Source organism: Thunnus maccoyii, chromosome 20, assembly GCF_910596095.1.
Source record: "Thunnus maccoyii chromosome 20, fThuMac1.1, whole genome shotgun sequence".
Lineage (NCBI taxonomy): Eukaryota > Metazoa > Chordata > Actinopteri > Scombriformes > Scombridae > Thunnus > Thunnus maccoyii.
Genome location: NC_056552.1, coordinates 18,659,022 through 18,681,799, shown reverse-complemented (window position 1 = coordinate 18,681,799; position 22,778 = coordinate 18,659,022). Strand labels below are relative to the sequence as shown.

General features: G+C 40.1%; 3 protein-coding genes across 7 annotated transcripts; 1 reads left to right on the top strand and 2 right to left on the bottom strand.

The window, feature by feature from the left end:
* The first annotated feature begins 462 nt into the window (after positions 1–462).
* dlgap5 (discs, large (Drosophila) homolog-associated protein 5) lies at positions 463–7,858 on the top strand. Of its 3 annotated transcripts, none has more exons than XM_042397502.1 (19): positions 463–571; positions 1,502–1,761; positions 1,970–2,142; positions 2,869–2,946; positions 3,049–3,088; positions 3,188–3,268; positions 3,366–3,464; positions 3,613–3,687; positions 3,815–3,849; positions 3,944–4,179; positions 4,536–4,709; positions 4,985–5,073; positions 5,209–5,369; positions 5,487–5,588; positions 5,713–5,956; positions 6,053–6,702; positions 6,834–6,999; positions 7,372–7,415; positions 7,565–7,858. In XM_042397502.1, the coding sequence occupies exons 2-19, from the start codon at positions 1,524–1,526 to the stop codon at positions 7,670–7,672; spliced, it is 2,793 nt and encodes a 930-aa protein (XP_042253436.1). In that variant the 5' UTR covers positions 463–571; positions 1,502–1,523; the 3' UTR covers positions 7,673–7,858. The 3 variants fall into 3 exon arrangements, with proteins under 3 accessions (XP_042253436.1, XP_042253435.1, XP_042253437.1); XM_042397501.1 differs by having other exon boundaries at positions 7,342–7,415; XM_042397503.1 differs by lacking the exon at positions 7,372–7,415.
* Positions 7,859–7,889: 31 nt separating this feature from the next.
* Positions 7,890–16,270, bottom strand: rsph10b (radial spoke head 10 homolog B). 2 transcript variants are annotated; one of them, XM_042397507.1, is made up of 19 exons: positions 15,988–16,270; positions 15,095–15,170; positions 14,567–14,635; positions 14,143–14,316; positions 13,968–14,053; positions 13,751–13,871; positions 13,237–13,413; positions 12,941–13,043; positions 11,716–11,831; positions 11,424–11,613; positions 11,235–11,343; positions 10,903–10,982; positions 10,440–10,591; positions 10,090–10,194; positions 9,815–9,997; positions 9,550–9,624; positions 9,173–9,263; positions 8,606–8,822; positions 7,890–8,057 (listed from the first exon to the last, which is right to left on the bottom strand). In XM_042397507.1, the coding sequence occupies exons 1-19, from the start codon at positions 16,197–16,199 to the stop codon at positions 7,997–7,999; spliced, it is 2,397 nt and encodes a 798-aa protein (XP_042253441.1). In that variant the 5' UTR covers positions 16,200–16,270; the 3' UTR covers positions 7,890–7,996. The 2 variants fall into 2 exon arrangements, with proteins under 2 accessions (XP_042253441.1, XP_042253442.1); XM_042397508.1 differs by having other exon boundaries at positions 9,550–9,609.
* Positions 16,271–16,357: 87 nt separating this feature from the next.
* On the bottom strand, positions 16,358–22,111 carry pms2 (PMS1 homolog 2, mismatch repair system component). Of its 2 annotated transcripts, none has more exons than XM_042397504.1 (15): positions 21,907–22,111; positions 21,451–21,593; positions 21,263–21,349; positions 21,076–21,178; positions 20,795–20,978; positions 19,797–19,964; positions 19,430–19,527; positions 19,237–19,336; positions 19,075–19,159; positions 18,834–18,986; positions 17,823–18,723; positions 17,390–17,557; positions 17,200–17,300; positions 16,902–17,071; positions 16,358–16,742 (listed from the first exon to the last, which is right to left on the bottom strand). In XM_042397504.1, the coding sequence occupies exons 1-15, from the start codon at positions 21,918–21,920 to the stop codon at positions 16,599–16,601; spliced, it is 2,619 nt and encodes an 872-aa protein (XP_042253438.1). In that variant the 5' UTR covers positions 21,921–22,111; the 3' UTR covers positions 16,358–16,598. The 2 variants fall into 2 exon arrangements, with proteins under 2 accessions (XP_042253438.1, XP_042253440.1); XM_042397506.1 differs by having other exon boundaries at positions 21,451–21,590; positions 21,907–22,110.
* Positions 22,112–22,778: the final 667 nt, after the last annotated feature.

Here is a 22,778-nt window from a genome sequence, read left to right as displayed (position 1 = left end):
AGTTTTTATTTTTATATAAATTGTATCCCAACCCATATTACCTTGCAGAAAGACAAGAAGAAGATAAGATTCAGGCTGTCACCAACACATCAACACATTTTGTGGACAAAAACAAACAGTACAAATTCATTATAATAGAGAGAGACTGACACTAATTAGCCTAACCTTGTTATGTGAAGCAGAAGATACACATTTACTGACATACATATTAAGAAAAGTGCATGTATTGATATTATATGAGGACTGAAAATCATGACAAGACAAAAAACTAAATCAGTTCAAAGTTGAGTAGTTATAAATCGTTAAATTTACACTTCGTGTTTCAGACCAATTACAGTTGTTGACATAAAAAAAGGTCTGAAGAAAAACAACCAATCAGAACTCTCCGTTCTTGTCTGAATTCCAGCCAATCAGCGTCACTTTACGAATTTCAAAAACTCACCCGCCATGATTGTTGTGTTTTTAAGGCAGCAGGACTGAGTCCGTCCGTTGTGCGGACATTTTAAGTTTTTTTATTGGCCGCTCAGGAGCAAAAATTGTTTTTATACGTGCTTTTTTTGGAAACAGCAAGGTAAAGTGGATGTGTAATCATATATTATCTAAACAGCTAGTTTGGTTCACAGCTTTGGTTGCTAACTTAACAGTTGACGCTAGCTTGTGTCGTGGCTCCTGTTGAGATACACAACTAACCTTGCTTTAGTTGAATTACTTCAGCTAACTTAGTTATTACTTTTAGCACTAATTCGACTTATTACGAATTTTATGGTCTTTATTGTTAAAGTTAGTTATGGTCAGTGGTTGAAGTAAAATTGTTACTATTTTGGCCTTGATTGACATAAGTTAGCGTGACTTAACGTTAGACTTCGGACAACTTAAATAAGCTAATTATGTTGTACACAGAGAAAGTGTTTCAACATAAATACAGCAGGTTACAACGTGTGGTGATTCAGGCCCATTATTGCCCCTGTACGTCCTTCATTTCACTGAAGTTTGTTAACCGTAACGTTAGTTGACTTTTGGACTTTAACTCTTTGCATTACTGCAGAAACTGTTAGATAAGTTACAAATCTTCCAGGACAAAAAAAAGATCATTTATTCACATTTCAAAAACACAGAATGTCCTGTAATTATCGTTAAACTGGGAAAAACGTCGTCGTGCATAGTTTAGACATTTGATGATGTTTGTCATGTATCCATGTTATTTTTTGAGAGGGGCCTGCTATTTGTGATGGACATTTGCCATCAGCATTATGACATTTGTTGCCTTAATGACAACAATAATCAGTTAAAACCTCATCAGGTAACAGTTGAGTTGTTATAGCTGATTACAGCACAAAACAGATGCACAAAATTGTTTTCCTTATCAACTTCAGATTTTAATTTCACACTAGTTTCTAGTTTTTGTAACAGTTGTCATAACTACAAGCACATCTATAAATGTACCTCAATGCCTGTAATAACTGTCATATGCCTATAATACATCATCTTTTCCTCTTCACAGCTATTGCTCCAGATACCTAAACATGGAGTCTCGGTTTTCCCACCTGCGCCAGCGGGACACCAGTGTGTCGATGCTGAGGGTGAAAATGTCCCGCAGAAGGTCTCAGTCCCAGAAGGAGAACCGAGAACGGGCTGTGAACACACGCAGGCAGCTGGACAAGCTCCCAGAGATGGATGTCTCTTCCCTGGATGCCTCCATCACAGTGGCCAACATGTCGATAATTCAGGAGAAAACACTCAACAATGCAAAGCCTGTTAAAAGTAAAGTTTTATTTTCCAGCACGTCTTCATTATACATTTCTCTTGAATACTTTGACAAGACACAATAGCTAGTGCACAGAGACACCTTAGAGCCATTTCTTCAGAAAAGCATTCTGTGACCACTGATCACCAAGTAAATCTACCTTTATTTGTGCCCATCATTCTAGCTAACATGTTTCTTCCTTATCCCGCACCTGTTTCTTCACAGGCCAGGCTGCAGAAGAGAGGCTGAAGCAGCTTGAGCGCTGGAAAGAGCGTAAGGCTCTTGAGAAGGAGAAGGAAATGAGAGAAAAGGGGCGTAAAGGGGTATTTAAGACTGGCCTGTTTCATCCAAAGGACACCCAGACCATTGTCCCAGCTGCATCAACCAGAGCTAAGGAGGTGAGCGAGGAATTGTCAACAGACTAGTTCACACTATTTACTGTAAAGGTGTCTATCAGGGTATCTGCAGGTCTTGAAAAGTCTTAAAAAGCATTGATTTAGGTTTCCTCAAAAAAGGACTTAGAAGGTATTTAAAAGTCTTAAATTTAATCATTATGGTCTTAAATATTTTTTCTAGCCTTCCGTAGGTGCTAATGTTGTAAAAATGTTTTTTTTTAAAGCAAGTTTTGCAAAACTTGCTAGAAAATTCCCAATAGTGTCATTCCAGACCTTAAATAAATTATTCATTAATTCATATTAATCATTTTTAATTGGTTAATCCATCCATTCTTTTTCTGCTGCTTATCCACGTCAGGGTCATGATTAATTAGTTATATTATTGGGAATGATTGATAAATTTAATTAAATTGACATTTATTTCCCATTGCACTTGGTCGTTAATTGTAGTATCTTATCATCGCCAATTATTTTTATTAATATCTTTCATACTTTGACCATGAAACAGGTATTAAATTTCATTCTCTGTGGTATTAAAATGTCTTAAAAAGTCTTAAATTTAATTTGATGAAGCCTGCAGAAACCTTGGCCTGTAAATTATACCTCTACTATCCTGTTTTTGTTTCTTTGATTATATGAGTTGTAAGAGTGAGATATCTTTGTGGCTGGGTGCACTTGTAATGATAAATGACTCCAATGATCAACATGTAATTTTTGCTTCTCTTTAAGACAAAAGTAAACACAGCTCCATCGCAGAGCACCAGAGTAACCCGTTCAATGAAAACGCAGCAGCAGCAAGTGCAGAAGGTGCTACTTTCTCTAAAATCTTGAATATCTTTTCTCAAAAATTCCACTAAAAACTAATAGTAACTTTGTTGCATCACCTTTCTTTTTTCAAAATCTCTACAGCCTCTGAAGACACAGGACCCAAACACTGCAGCAAAGAAAGGTAAAGTAATTGCATGTCCTTTTATTTTAAATGAAGCTTCTACTCCAGCTTAGTGTGTTTTTTAGATCTGACCTCACCGATTTTCCTACATACATACAGCTCCTCCATCAACCAGGAGCCGGGTCACTTCGGTCAAGCCTGCACAACCACCACCTGTGACCAAGACTAAAGTCTGTGCAGGTAACTAGTAAGAAGAAAAATCCTTGAACATAACTAGACCTTGAGACCAGCTATCATGTTTAATCCTCCTTATTGTGTTTCCTTATTTGCATCTTAGTGGAGCCTGTCGTACGAGCTGCGTCGACCAGATCAGTCAACAGGCCTCCTGTTACAGCAGTTCCTGTGGTGAAAGACAACCCTAAGGACAAGTCTACAGGTACATGCTGATCCAAAGCAAAAGTTTAAGCAGTGTTTGAGAGCATGTAAGACCACTAGAGGTATATGCACCAAAGCAAGCAGAGAAATACTATAATATTCTAGCAAACCACTCTTTAATATTGTTTAATGTCTTCCCCGTCCCTCAGATGTAAGAACCACAAGGAGCAGAGCTATTGTCAACCTTACGGCCCCACCTTCTGGCAGAGGAAGGAACTGTAAAGGTATTGTTAAATGTCAACCAACATTAACCCAGAAATTGTTCACCAGTTTTACTTTTCTCCATGTGAGCATGTACAATTGTTTTGATTTCTTACATCGTTTTTGTATATCTGTCCTTTTAATATACAGCAGCTGTCGACGTTGTCCATCCTGCTGAACCCAAGGTGAGCATTTCTGTGTCACATACAGCCTCTTCAAAACTGACTACTTTGTTTTTTTACCTGTGACTTGATGAATCAGTTTGCTGTGTCTGTGTAGGAGCCTGAGATGCAGGAGGAAGAAGAAAAACCTCCCAGCCCGACGCCCTGTTCTGAGGAGGTAGACATGGTGGTGGACCAAGCTCCAGCTGATGCTGTCCCTGCTGTGGATTCTGTTGAGGATTCGTCCTCTTTGACCTCATTTGCTCCCAAAGGTTTTGTCTTCCAAGCTCCTGCCGGCTTGTTCAAGTTCGAGCCTCTCACTCCTCGCTCGGCAGACGCCTTTCTTACACCAAGGTCTGTCTGTTTTTCTTCTCTTCTGTTTATTTAAAGATTATTAAAATTCTAGAAAGCTTTTAATATTGTTTGAAAATATTTGAAATTATCAAACCTTGGTAAATGCAGTATTTCTGGTATCATATTGAAGCAGAGTTTTTGTTTTACCAGCCTTTCAAGGAGGCAGAAATAATCCAATTGGCTAAGTTAAGCTTCACCAAAAGAGGCTTGAGTGAAGCAAGGAAAATATTAAAAGATAAAGACTTCAACATTTTTGCCTTTAGAGCCTCTTAGAAAATTTGCAAGATTAAGACTTGGGTCAGCTGATGTTTGTTTTCTTTTTATCTAATTGCCATGTTGTGACTCCTCCTGCACAGCTCCAGCTTCAATCTTCCCCCGGTCCCCAAGTTCAACATTGAGCCTCAGGCTGAGCCAAGTGAGCCTTCTCCCCCTAAATCCCCCCACCGCTCTCCTCCTCGCCCATCTCCCACAGTGGCCCCTACGACTCCAGGCAGCCCCCTGGAATCAAAGCACGATGTGCCGTACTTCAGGTGATGTACCAGTCATTTATCGTTCGGTTCATTTTTTTAAATTTTATTTATTTATTGTCTGACAAGCAGTCAAAAAGCTGAAAGTATCAGGTCGTTTTTCTTGATAAATGAATTATGCCGTATATATACCAATCCTTTATAAAAAATGTTGATAAATTTGCTGTTACTAACAGACTTATTTCTCCTAAAATATGGCTGCGACATGTATTTGAAATGTATGTATTATTGAATATTAATTTTAATTAATTTATATCTAATTTCTGTGTGTTGTCCAGATCGGAAATTGCCAGTGAGACAGACAGACTGATGTCTCTGTGTGCTCAGTGGGAGTCTAAAGTGGAAGATGAGTCCATCCCAGAAGAAAGTGAGTGCTTTTTACTAGTGACTGTAGTTTTTAGCTGGAGACAGTGGTGTTCCTAATTGTGAAAATGACATAAGTCCCCATCTGAACAATTGTAATTTGACATCTGTCTGACCTTTTATGTGTGTATGTGTTCAGTGAGAGACCGTATGCGCACAGCGGTTGGCCAGGCGAGGCTGCTGATGAAAGAGCGTTTTAACCAGTTCAGCGGTCTGGTGGATGACTGCGAGTTTGGCCGAGGGGAGAAGATCACCACCTGCACTGACCTGCAAGGATTCTGGGACATGGTTTATTACCAGGTGAGCACCTCACAGGAGAGGGACAGGTGTCTCGAACATGAAACACAAAACACATAAAAGGATGACTGGTATCGTTTGGCTTAAAATTAGCATTTTGTACTTCCTGTCTTCTTTCAGGTAGAGGATGTCAAGAAGAAGTTTGACGCCCTCAAAGAAGCAGAGGCCCGAGGCTGGGTGGAGGAGCACAAGCCCCCACCAAGACAGAGGAAAGTAGTCAAGGTGGGTGCAAAGAACTGCGACTTTCTTGTTTTTTTTAAAAAAAAAAAAAAAAAAAGGTTTGTCCAACATATTTAGGGACAAAAAGTGCAACACAAGCTTACACATCTTGGGCCACTTTTGACAGAGACCTGCAGCTGCTCCTGCACCCGCCAAGCCAACAGGAACCAAAGCAGCAGCCAAGTCTCGCCTAGCTGCCGTGAAAGCAGCCATGAAAGCCAAACAGCAGGCAGCCGAGGCAGAGAAAGCTGCAAAGGCTGCTGCTACCCCCCAACCTGAGGAACCACAACCCCAAGCAGAGGCTCAAAAGACGGACACTGTGGTCTTTGATGGAGGCTTCTTCCAGGTTGAGAGCCCAGCCAAACCATCAGGTGAGTGGACGTTCACTACACAAACGACCAAGTCTTCTGTGATGCTTGAGTTACAGGATTTGGTGTAACATCTATGTTGTATATTGTTGTCTGCAGGTTCCATGAGGAGATCCAGCCGTCTGAGTGCTGCTGTGCTGCCTCAGGCCTCTCCCTGCTCCAGCTATCTCTCCCCTAGAAGAGTCACTCGACGATCCCTTGCACTGGCTCAGACCCCCGTTCAGAACCACGCGTCTCCCGCCCAGCCGGTCCAGACTCCCGCCCACCTCCGTCTCACCCTTGACCAAACACCCGGACAAGCACCAAAGTCTCAGCATGGCACTCCTCAGCCACCCCAGAGCAGAAACGACACTGTAAATGTCTCTCTTTGCTTCTCACCTGTCAAGGAGGTGCCTTCAGACAACACCCAACCCGAGGGAAACCCTGCAGTCTCCATGCAGGACAACACCTCTCCGGTTCCTGAATCGGACACACCCATACCTGTGCGTTCGCTTCCATCCATTTGTGTCATCCAGGAGCAAGACGAACCAGCTGAGGCTGTTAATGTCGACATCCCGCTCTCCCCAAGACTTTCTCTCTCTCCATGCAAATCACCTCCTCCAGTCAGCAAGACTCCTGAGCCCTCATCAGCTCTGAGCTTCACACTGTCACCCTGCCAACCTCCCCTGTCCTCCCCCACTGTGATCTCCTCTCCTGCTGTGGAGTCTCAAGAGTCCATGTGTCACACACCAGAAAGCGCAGTCCTTACGGTAAACAATCTTTTTGGCCTCACTCATGTTCTGTTTCTGTATTTAAGAAATCAGCCTCATATGTTTCCATTTAAAGCTGTGATTGTTTTCTCCAGCTCTTCAGTAAACAAGTTATTCTCTTGTGTTTCCAGGAAACTCCAGGATTTGACTTTGAGCGTTACTTGCAGACTTCACAGAGATGTAGCCTGTCACCAAGGGAGGCAGTCACCGTAGATGCGCCATCACCCATGGCAGTGGATGTGGAGATGGAGAGCCCCAGGGGTCAATATGAGGATCTGCTAACTCAGGAAGAAGCAGGTATGATTGATGCCCTTAGGTCCTGTGCATGCACACACACTGTGTACACCTGGGTTTTGCATCTTAACAACACTAATTGATGTTAAAGCAGCAGCAGGCTGGATTTCTATATTGAGATTTGACTAGAAAACTAGAATTTATATTGAATTTGAGTAGTAGTAGTTTTCATTATAAATCTTTAATAAATTGTCAAGCCTCAAATATCAGACCTGCACATTGCAACTTTTAGAGAAAATGTTGTGATTGCCTGTTTTATGGGAATAACCACACTGAGCATGCTTCTGGTTTATGTTTATTTTAAACTGGTGTTATAAATTGCACACTTTGCTGTCTTTACTCAAGGTTATGCTCGCTCTCTCACTGTCACCACAGCACTACCAGCAGTGTCTTCAGTGTTAACTCCTCAGTCACCACAGGTTCAAGTTTTTCCCTTTTTTTTTTCATTTCTTCACTACCAAATGTTGACTTTTAAATCCACATTGAACAAATTACTAGGCTTTTTACTTGTTGATTTCTTTATTGCAGACTTGTCATTGCTGAACATTCTTATTGTATTTTTCTTTAGGCCCAGACAGCAGAGTCTGCCCTGTTTCTCTTCACCCCGGACCTGAAGGACCGGATACGCCAGTCTGTCTGTCCAAGTGACCTCATGGTCTTCACCCCTCCCTCTTAATGTGTAGCAAAGAGATTTCTTTTAAATGTGTTGTTTTGTCATGTATTGACTGCTTTTGTTACTCCCTTTGCAAAAAAAGATATATCTGGGTGATTCTGACATTTATTTTTAATTACTGGGAAAAAAAAAAAAAAAGTTTTGTCTCACAAGAATTTCTGATTAAAAGTCCTAGTCACAACCAGGAAATGTTGAGTCTTCATTTACATCCATGCACAGATAAAAGGCTGCATTTGTGCTTTTATTTCTGACTGCAGTTGAAAGCTCTGCACATTTTCCTTCTTTTTGGAGCGTGTGGACAGTTCATCTACAGAACAACTGGCTTCATCAAGGTTTCTCTATTGCCTCCTCGAATGCATCTTTATCATCTTCCCAATGCACCTTTAACCTGTAACACAACAGACAGTATATCACTGAACATGTTTATGGCAAAACAATGGAAAAAAGGATCAGTAAAGGATTTGGGCCTTTGGTTGGAGACGGTTCATATCCTGGAAGCAGAGATAAAATTGGAATGAAAGCTACTTTAAGAGAAAGTTTGTGCCCTCTGATGGCGATTATGTCTTGAACCCTCAATACAAAATTTAAATAATAATACATAAATCTGTTACCAATCTGGTAGTGGCTATGTTTGTGCAGTCACAGAAAAGGATTGGTGTGTCACTGTCAAGCTTGTGTTCAACCTCTGCAACAGAATGAAATGTAATATTTTCCACTCCAGGCTATTTCTAGACAGCAACACAGAGCAAAGAAATGCTGACTTTCATTTTTTTCCCATAAAGATTCTCATTTGGAGGGAACAAAACTAGTTAAATATTAAGAATGAAGATACAGTCCATATAAACTGACTCAGCCACTGATTTCATGATGCTGTCAATTGACTCTTGAAATACAATATAAATACATCTTGGCTGGAAATGGCTACAAGTGGACTACCTGGCTCTTTGTTGGGCCTTATCCAGAGCAATGCGTCTCTGGGCCTCCTGGCGGAGCTCCTCTTCCTTCATGTTGCTGGTTGCTAACTGGTGATGGTCAAACGCGGGGAAGAAAAAGTGGATGAAGAACTGATGGATCTTCTGGATCCAAAGCTCCATTTGGCGGCCTTTGGCCTCCATACCTCTGGTTTGTATGACCTGTCTTTCACCTGTGTGTTCTGGTAGAAATAAGATAAATATGAGAATATGATGCATATTGAAATAAATATTATCTAGTACATTATGGTGTTAGTGGGAAGATTGTTTTTCACCTCTCTGGTTTTCTGGCCAAACGTGATTTCAAATAATATATCCACTTTTTTTTTTACACAATTTTACTGGGTTAAAGATTTAATGTAATACTACTTGATGAAACATGCATTCACAACTTTCACATCATAAAATCTATTTGTAAGTGCCTATTCAGTATGCATGACTACAAGTTACATTTCTCTGTATCCAATACAATTAATTTAATATGCACTTTAATTAGAGAGAGAATCAGGAAGCTAATACCAACAAAACAAACCTGCAGACTGAGATTTTTGATGTCTTGTGTCTTGTTGACTCTCCACATCTTGAGCAGTAGATAACTCTGGTGTGTTACTGGATCTCCCTGCCTATGACAAGATGTAAACAGTTATACGTTATTAAAGAATCCAGTAAAGTCATGTTACAAAGCTCCTAGCATGTTTCATTTATATGAATAGCAAGGATGGAACAATAGTGATGCTAATATTGGATACTTAGATGATAAAAAAGCACTATATTGTAATCATATTAGAGAATTTCTGCAACTCTCAACAATCTGATACTAGGAACAATACTTTCTAAATGGGAGATAAAATATACATTTTGGTTCAACATGAACATGTACTTACATTTGCTACATTGCTTGTTACTAACCTCTACTGACTTGGGGCTGGAGACTTCAGGAGAGATGAGGGAACTCACTGGAGCTGCCATCTGTACAGAGGAAATCTGTAAAAAGTCAGTTTTTCTTTGCAGAACTGGCAGTTTTACCTAATAATTAATGTATTTCTGTACACATAAACAAACATCAATGAATCACAGTATGTAATCTTTACAGGTGATTAGCTGAAATAACTGCACTCCTAGCACACGGTGGGTACAGGGCTCAGAAGTCATGAGGCTTGAGAAAGGATCTGACCATCTGGGGAGGGCTGTTTGCAGTCAGCAGGGTTTTCTCGCTGGCCTCCTCTTTTTGGGAATTCCTTGTGGCCTCGGCCTCAGCGCTGGATGGGGACAGACTCTCCTCCAGGCCTTCGGAAACCTGCTGACACTTCACCTCAGCACAGCCAAGAAGAGCTTCAAAAAACTCCAGGAATGTGATCTGCAGCACAAAGACGAGGACAAGTAAGTTAGTGGATGACTGATGAAAGAAATTAATTGAATGAATTATCTGATGTAACACTGTAGGCAGACCTCTAGATCCAGGCAGGAGGATGGGTTGCTGGGGTCATGGCTCTCTGCAGTGATGACCTCTAATAACCTCGCTGTAGTCAGCTTGCTGTCTAAAAGATGGAGCTCCTGGCAGGGTGTACAATAAACTAATCAATAGTTATAAGCTTAACTAAATGTTGGCAATAGTTTGTTGTGTTTTTCCAACTATTTGATGTAGATTTAATTCAAAATCATTTAAACTTTTCTGGTTTTGTTGTAAGAATAAGCAACAAAAAGTGTACTTATTACTTATGTTAACTGGGAAACATGAACAAGAACAGATATTCATGTTTCCAATTTACAGTATGTCATCACATCATAGTCTGTTGTACTTTGAACATCCACAGCAGGTGTCGGCAGGTCATGGTGTAGTCGTCTCTGGGGGCTGCGTTGACCCTGCAGTAAGCCTGATAGATTTCCCAGCACTTCTTCAAGTACTTTACAGACACCGCTGTACTGCACTCTGGCCACTTAAACAGGAAGCCTGGATCAACACAGCTATAGTTAATCAGCACCGAAACCATCAGTTTCTGCAGATGTAAGTTTAGACAAATCATACAAACACACTAGATGAGAGAGGAACCAGCAAAATCATAACAGCCTGTTGGATTCTTTGTTGTTTTTGCTGCTTTTGAACACTATTTTGCATTAAATCCCAACTGGTTTTGCTATCCGAGAGCTTCCTAATTTCCCCTTTTTAATCTTCTAATGCTGTAATAAATCAGCGTGCAGGTTGTTCTGTTATCTAATACAGGTGTGTATGTACATGCAGCAACACTATTATATTGTTAGTACCTTTTACAATCTTAGCATTAGGCAGGATGTCATCTGTCAGCAGTTTGGAAAAGCAGGCAGCCAGAAGGTATTTTTGTAACCTGTAACAAGAGGAGATATGGCAGTTTTCCAGGTTTCTGAGAATTAATATTTCATATTCACATTGTGTCACTGCATTATTCTTCGCTGCAAAAGTAAAAACCTTGCTTTGTTGGAGTAATTTCTATGACTTTCGAAGCTGTTAAAATCTTTTCAAAACCCAAGTGGATAAAGTTTAAAATTCAAGTATTACAGTGATACAAGATTTTCATCCACTAGTGATGATCTATTAGATTAGGGTTTTTCTTCCTTACACCATGTCTTTATGGTAGATGTGGTAGGCTACGACCACTAGGCAGCTGAGGAGCCTACAAAGCAGCATGGGAGTGAAGGGAGAGTGAATCTCTGCTGAGGTGGCATCCTCTGAGACACAGAGAGTAAAAGCATTAAGCATTCAGAAAATACTGTCAATATGAAGCTGTCAATCTGGTTGTCCCTCTCACCTCTGATATAAAGGTCTAGCTGTGTCAGAGTGATGCCATGATGGTGGATATTGCAGTCTTTGAGCAGGCGCCAGAGCTGCATGCGGGACAGCAGGAAGGTGTTATCCGGCAACTGAGTGTGGCCAAGTCTGCTGTAGAAACTATAGATAGACTTCAGCTCTTTGTTGTGTGTCAGCATCACAAACTCCACCTGTTACACATGAACCAGAGTGTCAGGTCAGGAACAAGAGGTGAAAATAAGGACATTGGGGAAAAGAACATATGACAAGTCTGCGGCAAACTGGGACCTGACCTGTTTGCGCTCAGTGTCACATTTTCTCTCAGGGATTTTCTCCAGAAGACATTCAATGTTCACACTCATGTCTGGTCCTAGTATGGACGGATCCTCACCTGACATGGGAAATGCACCTGTGACAGGATACAGAAATGTAAAGAAAGGATTTGAGACTGTAACATCATTGATTATGACAGTTTTTATTATTGCAGTAGTGTGAATTAGTGTAATGTGGGACACTTCCAAATGTGGGACACCTAAGCTCAAATGCATCTATCTCTTTTTCTACCAAATACTCACGATTAGGACTGCTGCCAAATTAAACCTGGAGTGTCATGTAATAGAAATCACATGACTTCAACCATGTGATGCCATTTATTGGGGCCGGGCAATCTTCCAACAGTACCAGTTCCAAGTACTTGTTGTGAAGTCCAGTCAAGGTCAGTAACAAAGGATTTTCAGTAATTTAATGTTAAGGATATGAATTTGTCATAAATGAAGCAATGTTGCCAACTGTTATCAGATTGTTTATGACATATTCATGCCTCAAAATATGCTATAATATAGTGAAAACATGTTTCATATTTTTTAATTCAGTTAATTTTTTATTGTCCCACTTTAGAAAATGTGGTTTGAAATGAGGGACAGCATGGTTTTACTAATGTGGGACAGTCATATATGTTGTTAAATTGGTGAAATATGCATTTAAGTACTTTAAATGTGTAATACCGATAGTTATTCAGGGGTCTTAGTCTTGTAATGCTTAATTTAACTTATTTTTAGGCAGGTTGCGAATTATATTATTGCTAATATTAATACATAATACATTACTGTACTATCTGTAACAGCAAAAACATTGCAATTACTGAAATGACCAAACGTGGGCATGCACTTTGCCTTGAGTGTTACTGAACAGAGAATTTGTTTATGTATGAATTAAGGTGATTTAGACCTTTCAGCCTCCCAATGATCATCCCAGATTTCAGCCTGAACTGTCCCACACTAGGAAATGCACATAATGTGGGACAATTTGGCACAAGGAACACTTTTATATTTGCTATTTCTTCTCTACGTGTAATATCTGCATTCTCTTTTCTGATATGATTAGAAAACACCTTTGGAACTTCAAAATGGTATTGGGTGCAGAGATACCTTAATGTATTGGCTTCATATTAAAATATATTGCTGAAGTGCCAATTGCAGAAATTGTCCCACATTCCTCTGATTCACCCTAGGTGTTTACCATGCGGAGTGGGAGGTCTGTTTCCACTCAAGTTGGGTGTCATCATCTGATCATCCACAAACTCTCCTTCAAAAACACGCCCATCCTTGAAGGTGAATTTTCCCTACGACACATGTAGAGTATTAACTTTAGAGAGAAAGTCTTTTAATAACATATGTGTGTTAATTCATATCTTGAATTAAACATAAATGACTAAAGGTGTGTTGCTGAATTTAAGCCTGTAATTCTGATGCAAAACGTTTATGCTTTGAGCTTTGCACTGAGTTTGAAATGCTGTACATATTAATTCAACTAACCTGCCCATGTTTCTTATTGTTCTTCCATTCTCCTTCGTAGATTGCTCCACCAGCGTAGTAAAAGCTTCCCTTTCCGTGCCTCTGACCCTGAACAAAATCCCCCATGTACTGATTGCTCTGGCAATACTGGGATCTATCCATTCGCCTCAAGATCCAGACCTGTGTGCCTCGTCCATGCTGCCACAGAAGAAAGCTTATGTGAGTCACAACAAAAACATAAATCAAGTTTTGGCTCTAAGGAGTATAAAAAGCCTCGTTTTGTCCTGGAATTACCACAAGGTCTTTGAGGTAATGAACAAACGGTGACACTTCTGCTGCACAAGCTCTTTGGATAAATCTCATGCATGTTTTAAACTTTCTTTTTGAGTATTAACAGCTGGATATGTAGATGTGTGATATGAGAGGGATACAGTAGACAGGATAACTTGCAATGAGGCCCTAGCAACCAGAGTGGGCTTTCAACTCACATGGAAAAGTAATTTACTGAATTTTCTTTAATGGTGTGTTTTGGTACCTGGATTCCATCCTGCCATTGGCCAACATACTGCTGTCCCAGTTTCACCCACCTCATTGTGCCCTCTCCATTTCTCAAGTTGTTCTTCCACTCACCAGAGTAAATGTTACCAGAGGGGTAGCTGTGAGGGAACAGGTGTCACTTTGGCTTCATGTTTTACACTAGAAGTTCAAATGCAACAGGTAATATATATATAATGCACTCCGTACATACATACCATCTCACTCCCCATCCTTCTCTGTTATTCTTCACCCAATCTCCTCTGTACCAGGAAGTCTTATCCTGGTTGTAATACACTGCACCCTAAGAAAAAGACGACCAATCTTACAGAACAAAACAAGATTCTTCTTCTTCAAAAAAGACCATACAAGATATAAATTGGTGGATCATACCTTTCCATGCCTCTTGCTCTGATGCCACTGCCCTGTGTATGAAACACCATTTTTTGCACATTTGTAGGTTCCAGTCCCATGTCGTACACCGTTGTACACTTCCCCCTTGTAAGAGCTGCCGTCTGGCCAGGTGTACGTGCCCTGACCCAGGGGCATGTTGCACACAAATTCTCCCTGTTGGATAAGAAATTTAAATACACTTCAAGATGTTGCAGAGCATATTTTTTGATCATACTATCACTTTACGCAGTTTCATTTTTATATTTTATGCATGTATCTGCACAGACTATTTAGAAATATACGTGTTTGTGCAGATGTGCCCATTATGAGCACATAGGTTAAAGCATTTTGTGAACTGCTTAAGAAAAGCACTATATAATTTAAGTTCATTACAGTTATATGTATTATTATTAATGTAGTCTACCTCATATTTCAACCCGCTTGCCCATGTGAAGACACCAGGTCCATCCATAAGTCCCATGGAAAACAGGCCCTTTAGAAAAACAAAGCGGTGGATTTGTGACATAGTTTTATTTATGCTTATGGAAATTAAAAATTTATTTGAGACACATTTTTAGTTTCTGGTACATTTTCAAAATGTATTTAGGAATGCATTTTAGCCCATATCAAAATTTATTTCTGTCTGTGTATTACACAAAAGCATGACAACTTAATTTGATTGCATTTCATTTTTCATTTTCAAGAAATTTCAAGAATTTTATGCAGTTTTCAAATAATTTGCAATGGAATAAACACAATTTAAATAAGCAGTAAATGCAGTGATTTTAGATATTTTAAAATCAGTTTTAGGTTGAACAGCAAATTTGACACTTAAGTAAGTGAACAATTACTAAATTTTCTAAAAAATGCTGGTAAAGTATGCATTTACTGTATAATATTTAATAATTAAATGAACTGTTTTTCCCAGTAGGCACAAAATGTGTTGTTGTACCTTGTAAACGTGGCCTCCCTCAAAGCAGGCAACACCTTCTCCATGAAGCTGTCCTTCAGATGTTTCACCTTCATATCTGTCAATGAGACACCAACATTTACAATTCAGCTACAACCAGTTCAGCACTCACAGCTCCTTTGGAAATTAATTCATAACTTGTTTTAAGATTTAATAGTATGTGAGTGCATTCCCTACAAATTAATTATCTAGTGAGTGTGTTCCAAATTCAGAGCAGGTTCAATTCAGTAATATACACAAGGGCAGAGTTAATACACAGCTGGGAGTTGGACCCAGTTATTTAGGAACCAATCACTTTTATTATCCCATGATTCTAGATACAGGGACCAATCACAAGTATATGGACTTAATGGTGACTTCAGTTTAAAATGCTTTTTAAATTAAGACTCTTTGTAATCTATGCCCCTTTATTGCCATCTAGTGTATGGTTTTAATAGTGAATCAATGATGGCCAGAAAAAGTGTTTTGTGAACCTTCATATTTTATGTAGTTGGGTTTAAATCAGATTTAACTAGAACTATGTGATAAGAAAAGTGATTGGTTCCTAAATAAGTGGGTCCAACTCCCAGCTGTGTATTAACTCTACCCTTGTGTATATTACTGAATTGAGCCTGTATACATAGATATAGCCTGTATACTTCAAACTTTCTGAAGAAGGCTGTGCCGAAACGCATTGTAATGTGAGCCAAATAAACAAGAGAAACATTAGTATTTTTTTCCTCCTTGACATGGACATTTGAGATGTCCTACTTTTCATATTTTTTGGAACATGTTCACTGGGTTTTGGGTTAGTGCTCCATTGAGAATCTCATTGTTGAAGCACAACCTCCTTTCCCAAATTAATTATGTATTTAATGTGATGAGTGATGATTTACCTCTGTACAACTAAGTTAAAAAGCGCAGGGAGTTCATAAATGCCATCATCCTCGGGCTGCTCCTGGTCTTGTTCCACATCCGCTGAATGTAGCTTTAACTCTTCTTTACCTCTTTCTTTCGCCACCTGTTTCATCACTGCGTTTTCACAAGTTTCCTCGTTGTTACGTTTATCATTTTTCATCGAGGCTTTCTTCTCTTTTCTTTGAGTCATTTTGCGCCGTTTCAAAATCTCATGCACAAACTAGGATCATCTCCATGGCAACGGCGAGGGACGCTTTCAACTACGGCGACCTTGTTGAGTCAAAAAGCGACACGTACACAACTAGTTCTACCTGCAGTTTAAAAAACAGTTCACAAATGGGCAGGACATGACGCTCTACATATTGTTTATTTCTCCCAATAATTAGCTCTTACAATATAAAAACTATAGTGTTCTGAAAACATCTAAACAGACAAAGAAACAATAATAACAAAAAAACACTGCACAGTCAGACATTTGAACCACAGAAATGTACAGTATCCACAAGGATAAACTGGACTGAACTCACAGTCACAGTTACATAAAATCAGTGTAAAGTAAGATCCTCAGACAGGTTCTTCCTTGACTTGGTCAGTCTTGAGAGATGACGTCCAGGTTGGCCAGGTGTCTCATGGTGGGCCTGCCGTGAGGACAGTTCCACGGCTGCTCGATCTCCCCCATGTGAACCACGAGCTTCTTCATCTCGCTGGTGCTCAGAGCAGTGCCAATCATCACCTGAGGAAGGACACAGGCGCAGACAACAGATGCTGTGTCAGGAAGCGAACTTCATACCAAACATCTGAAGAAGCCTCATTTGGCTTTTATGCTTTTCTGTGTGGACTTTTATTCCACACAGAATTCTTGAAATAGACTGTATCATCCAAATTGACTCACAGATTTCCGACAAGCTCTGGAGGCGAACATTTGCCTGACGCGGGATGGTCGGCACATGACTCCCGGGCTGTCACTCAACATGAAAATCAGCTCCTCAATGTCAGCAGGACCAAATGTCCAGTTCTTACTGGTGGGCATAGACACCAGCTTTACCCTTTCCATCACCTGAGCTACAGTCACAACGAAAAAAGTTGGGTTAGTATTTGTAATCATCAAATTGGGAAATCGGTGTGTTGAACTTGAAATCCACAATAAACTCATATTTAATAACTCGTATTTGATGGTTTAAAGTTCATACCATCCTCATCAACCAGAAATTCAAAGCCATTCTTTCTGAAAATCTCAATGTTCTCTATTAGTACGTTCTCACTGACCACAGTGAGCTGGAGTTTCTGAGGGCTGCAGACACAAAGGAAAGAAAAATCACTAAAAAATTCAAACAATACAATGTAAAAAATGTATGTAGGCATCCAGACTTAGATTCTTACACGATGAGTTTCTGTCCTTGGAGCACTGTGTGCTGCTGCAGCATCTCAAAGTTGTATTTCTCATCTGTGGCATGCTGGTCAATCATGAAGACGTCCGAGTTCAATTTGGTGATAATGAAGCCCAAGTTAAACTGACCGATGATCTCCATCTCTTTGAACATGTCTTTACTATCAGGATGAAAGGAAGATAATTCAAACAAAAAAATAATTTAAAAAATAGTTAGAAAACTGTGTTCATAAAATCTATGTTTGCTTTTGGTTTATTAACTGAATTTGATCTTCCAGCATAGAAATGAGGGATAAGGGAAGGTAGATAAAAAGATTTTGTAATATATCACAATATGATTTGGAAAACAGACAAAAGTAGTGTAAAGTACACCACCTGATTGACAGTAAAAGGACTAAAAAAGTAAATTCACTGGTAATATCCTACCTGATCTCCTTCTTAAGCTCTTCCTCTGCACTCTGGTTTTCTCCAGGGTTGATCTTGGCCCTGAAACGTCGGTAGCGCAGCTCCTCATTGGCCCTTTGTTTCTGCCCGTCCTGCAACCTCCTCATCTTCCCTGTTAGCTCTTGTAGAGAGAACTGGAGAGGCACCGTCCTCCTCTGTAAGCAGACTGGAGCATCCACCACCACGGAGGAGGAGGAGGAGGAGGAAGAGGAGGAGGATCCCTCTGAACAGTGTGAAACAGTGGTGGATTTGCTCTCTGTGGGGAAATGCGGACTGTCTTTCCTAGCTCTCTTGGCATCTGGGCTCACAGGGTAGTCCTCAGTGGAAGTGCATGGTTCATCTTGCAATTCTGGGTCTTCAGGAACTGTGTGACTTTTATCTGATGTGTCTTCGAATGTTTCGTTTTTTACACTGTCAATCACCAGTTCAGGAGAGCTGAACTCTGGACCAGGACATTGACTATCTGGTGCTGTAATGGAGTCACAACTGATCAGAGCAACGTTTTTCTCAGAGTCTGTATCGCTGCATGGCACCCTGCCATACCTGAACCCATCTAGCAAAGACTTTCCCACTGGTGAGCATGAAGTTAAATCTCTTGTGGGTTTTAATGGAGATTTAACACGTGGGTTGCAGGTAGGAGGTTTTTCAGGACCCTTAAAAAAGGACTGAAGTGTCTTCTGAGCAGGGCCACTCTTTGCAGGTTTTGACATGTTAGACCTGATACCAGAATTAGAGCTGTGATGGCTTGAAAAAGCAGCTTTTAGGCCAGCCAGGTTTAGGGACGACTTCGGGCTCTGAATCACTGCCTCCGTGTCCTCTCCGGGTTCTGGCATGTTCTCATTAGACGGGACAACCTGACACAGCTCAGATGTAGACCTTGTATCTACAGACAGATCAAACAGTCAAATTAAAATGACTGGATAATCCTAAACATCTCTTTGTGAAATATCTTAACTGTTGTTATGCTGGCTAAATAGAATGATTTGTTCTTACTGGTGCTGGGTATAGACATGTTGCTCAGGCTGATTTTATTGACTCCAGACTCAAACATGCTGATGAGAGAGGTCTTTAGAATAGCCAACAAGAGTTTCTCCTCCTGAAGGAAAATTTGCCGCTTGTCTGGAGTCACGTTTACATCCACACACTCTGAAATAACACAACCAAAAACACTTGTGTAGTATGAAACTCAACAGATTCAGAAATAACCACTTGTGATTAATGGCAATTTTCCTACCTGAAGCAACAGCTATGTTCAAGGCAACAAACGGATACTGATGTCTGTTATACATATGATACACTTCATTCACAAGTTTGGTCACCTGCAAGGTGGGAACAAACAAAGATTAGGCTGGAAACATGAACCCTCACCTTGACATTCCCCAGTTAATCCACTTACTTTAAGGGGATCACATGGTCGGTTGTTTATGAAAAAGAACTGTCTGTCTGTGGCGCTTCTCCCGACACCATGGTCTCCTCGAGACACAAACCCTGTGATGCTGCCAAAAGGAAAGAGTTTTTGGTGAAAAAAAATGTGGCTTTACTTTGTCTGCAGAGAAGATGGAGGAATTCCATGTAATGGTGTCACTCACGAAAAAAGCTGTTTGGGTAGTTCTTCCTCCTTGAGTCCGTATTCTTCTATAACATTTTCTGTAGGGGACACTTGCTGAAAAGGCAGAAGACTTTGTAGCTGCAGAACAAACAACAGAAAATGAACTGAGGGGAAAGCTCATGGAGAGATAAAACACATGGCAGACCAAATAATACAGCTTTACAAAACAATTAGCCTTTTTATTTTAACTGAAGAATTATAAGATGAATTCATAGAATCCTTTAAATACCAATTAGATAAACCCAACAAGCTAGAAGCAATGTTATTTTACATAGTTCAAGGTAACATCTTGACACCATCCACCAAATGAACAGTAGTCAGGAAAAAAGTAAAATCACTGTTCCAACCTGTTTTGGTCCAAATATAGCTCCTATGTTGTCTCTCATACTCTGGCTGCCGCTGGTGCTAAGAACTGTGCTGCGCTTTCCCTGTCCAGTTTGATTAGAGCAGGTAATACGCACTCCTGTGGAGACGATGCAGTAGGACTGCAGGACATGTACCATTTTGGTAAACTCCTGAAAGAACAAAACAATTCGGTAGTTGTCATTAAGGATGAATGGTGTGGGTATTTTAGATAGCCATTAATCTCTGGCTTTGAAGTAACAATATGAAAATACAGAGTGATAAAGGACAAGTTATATTATGTCCTAAAGAAGTCACAACATAACATAATATATAAGAAGAACTTTACATCAGAGTTGCTTAAATTATTTATGTTGGGTTAAACATTCTTATTAGTTCAAATCTCATTTTAGGCATTTTATAGGCCCAAAACACAATTTGAAACAATCATATTGGTAATTTTTACCAGTGATCCATCACACTGAACATTTCATGATCTTAAGGTTATGTTGGATGCTTGGATTACAAAAGTCTTTCAGGTGGTGTGTTCACATGTTGGCAGGAAGCTGGGACATCCCAGGCTTTATGCTGCCCTATTTTTGCATTCATAAACATTCACAACCTACAATATATAGTCAGAAAAACAAACCCAGAAGAAAAACAACAAGGTAACATGAGCTTTGTGAAAAGTATGATACAAATGACTCTGAAATATTCAGTGTTCGCACCAGATAATGAACGGATCACCTCTCCATTACCACCTTTTACCACCTCCATTACTATGCAGTAAAAAGGTACTATGACAAAAAGTGTTAACTATACATATACTGTTATAGTTTACTGATCTCAAGCAAGTTTAAAGTCATTACAATAGATCAACAACTGCCTACAATGTTGGACAAACGTTGGCATGCTTTGGAAAACTATCAGGACTTACAGCTATATGATTTGTAGTCAGGCTATAACCATGCAGAAACATCAGAATGATCCTTTAATGACTGACCTTTTTTATATTGCGCTGAAACTCCTTGTGTCGAACAGGCAGGGTGCAGAAGAGCTGCTGCAGGCTGACTGTGGTGCCTTGCTGCCGGGGATGAGGTGACCGCTGAACCAGGTGACCTTTGTGGTCAAACACCAGCTTGGTGCCCACCTGGCTGGACTCATGGCATGTCACCACACTCAGGTCACTGGAGCCAGGGGTCAGAGGGAATTTACTTTAGTAGATGAGGTGACATGTAATTTTAGTTTGTGTGAAGAATTTCTGTGGCTGTTGAAGTGTTTTACCTCAGAGCACATAAAGAGCTGAGAGCTTCACCTCTGAAACCAAATGTTTCCACGTGGATGAGATCTGAAAAATCCCTCAGCTTTGATGTGTGATGCTTCAAAGCTGTGAGACAGAGGAGGTTTCACTTAACCAAAAAGACAGAGTAGATCATGATTTACAGAATAGATGGACAAAGCTGACACTTACTCAGTCCTTCAAAGTTGGCCTCTTCGACTCCTTTGCCATTGTCTGACACTTCCACTAGTTCTGCTCCATGCTCCTTCAGCTTGACATCTGGAACATGTAATTATGTGATACTGAACATTCATAGAACACCCCAACATCATGTTTACCCTCTATAGGAAAACACTTCAGTTGTGTCTGTCCTTCCTTACCAATGTTGGTGGCTCCTGCATCCACGCTGTTCTCCACCAGCTCTTTAACAGCAGTGGCCAAAGTCAGCACCACCTGTCCTGAGCAGATTTGATGCACTGAATGCTTGTCAATGGCCCTGATGGCTCCGGCAGGTTCGGAGCTGCTGAGGAGAAAACAAACACTCACTGACGATGATGTTTAACTTCCTCTTCTGCTCCATTCATATTTATTCAGATGGTATAAGCTCCTATAAATTTACATTATCTGATTTGTTTATATGAGGACTGTGGGAATGTTCATAGTAACCAAAATTTACCAAAACAATATGGCTTGGGGAGTTGGCTGTTATACCAATCTTTCTAGTCTTTTTTTTTTTTTTGGACATGTAGCCGATAATATCTTTAAACGTTGTAGATTTGCATAGTGTACAAAATAGCTGCAGGCAAGTTAAATAAATACTCTGGTAGCTAACTTACCAAGCATCAGACATCTTCACGGAGAGAAAAGCTTCAGGAGGAAATCACTTACGTCCTAAGATTTTGATGTGTGATTGTATGTTGTCATTGTCAAATACAGCTAGGTATTTCTGACGTGTTAGCGTTAAAATTTCAATGCAAATTCCACGTTGTGAACCACGCACTGTGTAAACACAAAAATGAAGTTGTGCCGCGCGCAGTACGCAGATTATCCGCGGGCGTCAACCGTGCGCGAAACTGCGCAGTTTGACTGTTAAAAGCAAAAATAAAAAACCGCGAGTGTGTGAAACAAAAAACTCACGAAACGAACACAAAACACATGTACGTGATAGCAACGTCAAACGAGTGATATCGCTGTAAACAAATAATTATTCTTAAAACCGTTGCCTCAATCTTTGGGGCATTTCATCATCAAAACGGTCTATATGGTTACACTAGATTTATGAAACTCTCGCGAGATTGAGATCGCGTTGTTTCTTTATTGTGCGTGTTGTACAAAATATTTGTATATTATGATGTGACAACGCCGTGGTTGAGGTCTAGTTAGGTTTGGGCACAAAAACCACATGGTAAGCGTTACGGAAAGATAGTTCTTTGGGTTAAAACGATCACTCTCGCGAGATCTTTCGCGGGTCTGGGGTTACCATCTAGATATGTCCAAATCTACCGGAATCTTTATGTTAGGGCGCATGTGCAAGTACCCCATATTGTACAAAACGAATAAATCTGGTTTTGCTGCAGGGCAATGCTCAATGAAGCGAGGCTATAAAATGTTTGTTTCTTTTAGAATATAATACATATATGTGTATATGCGTAATTTTGTTTGAAGCAAGTTTTCTATCGACAAATCTTGTTGCAATTCAGCCACCTAT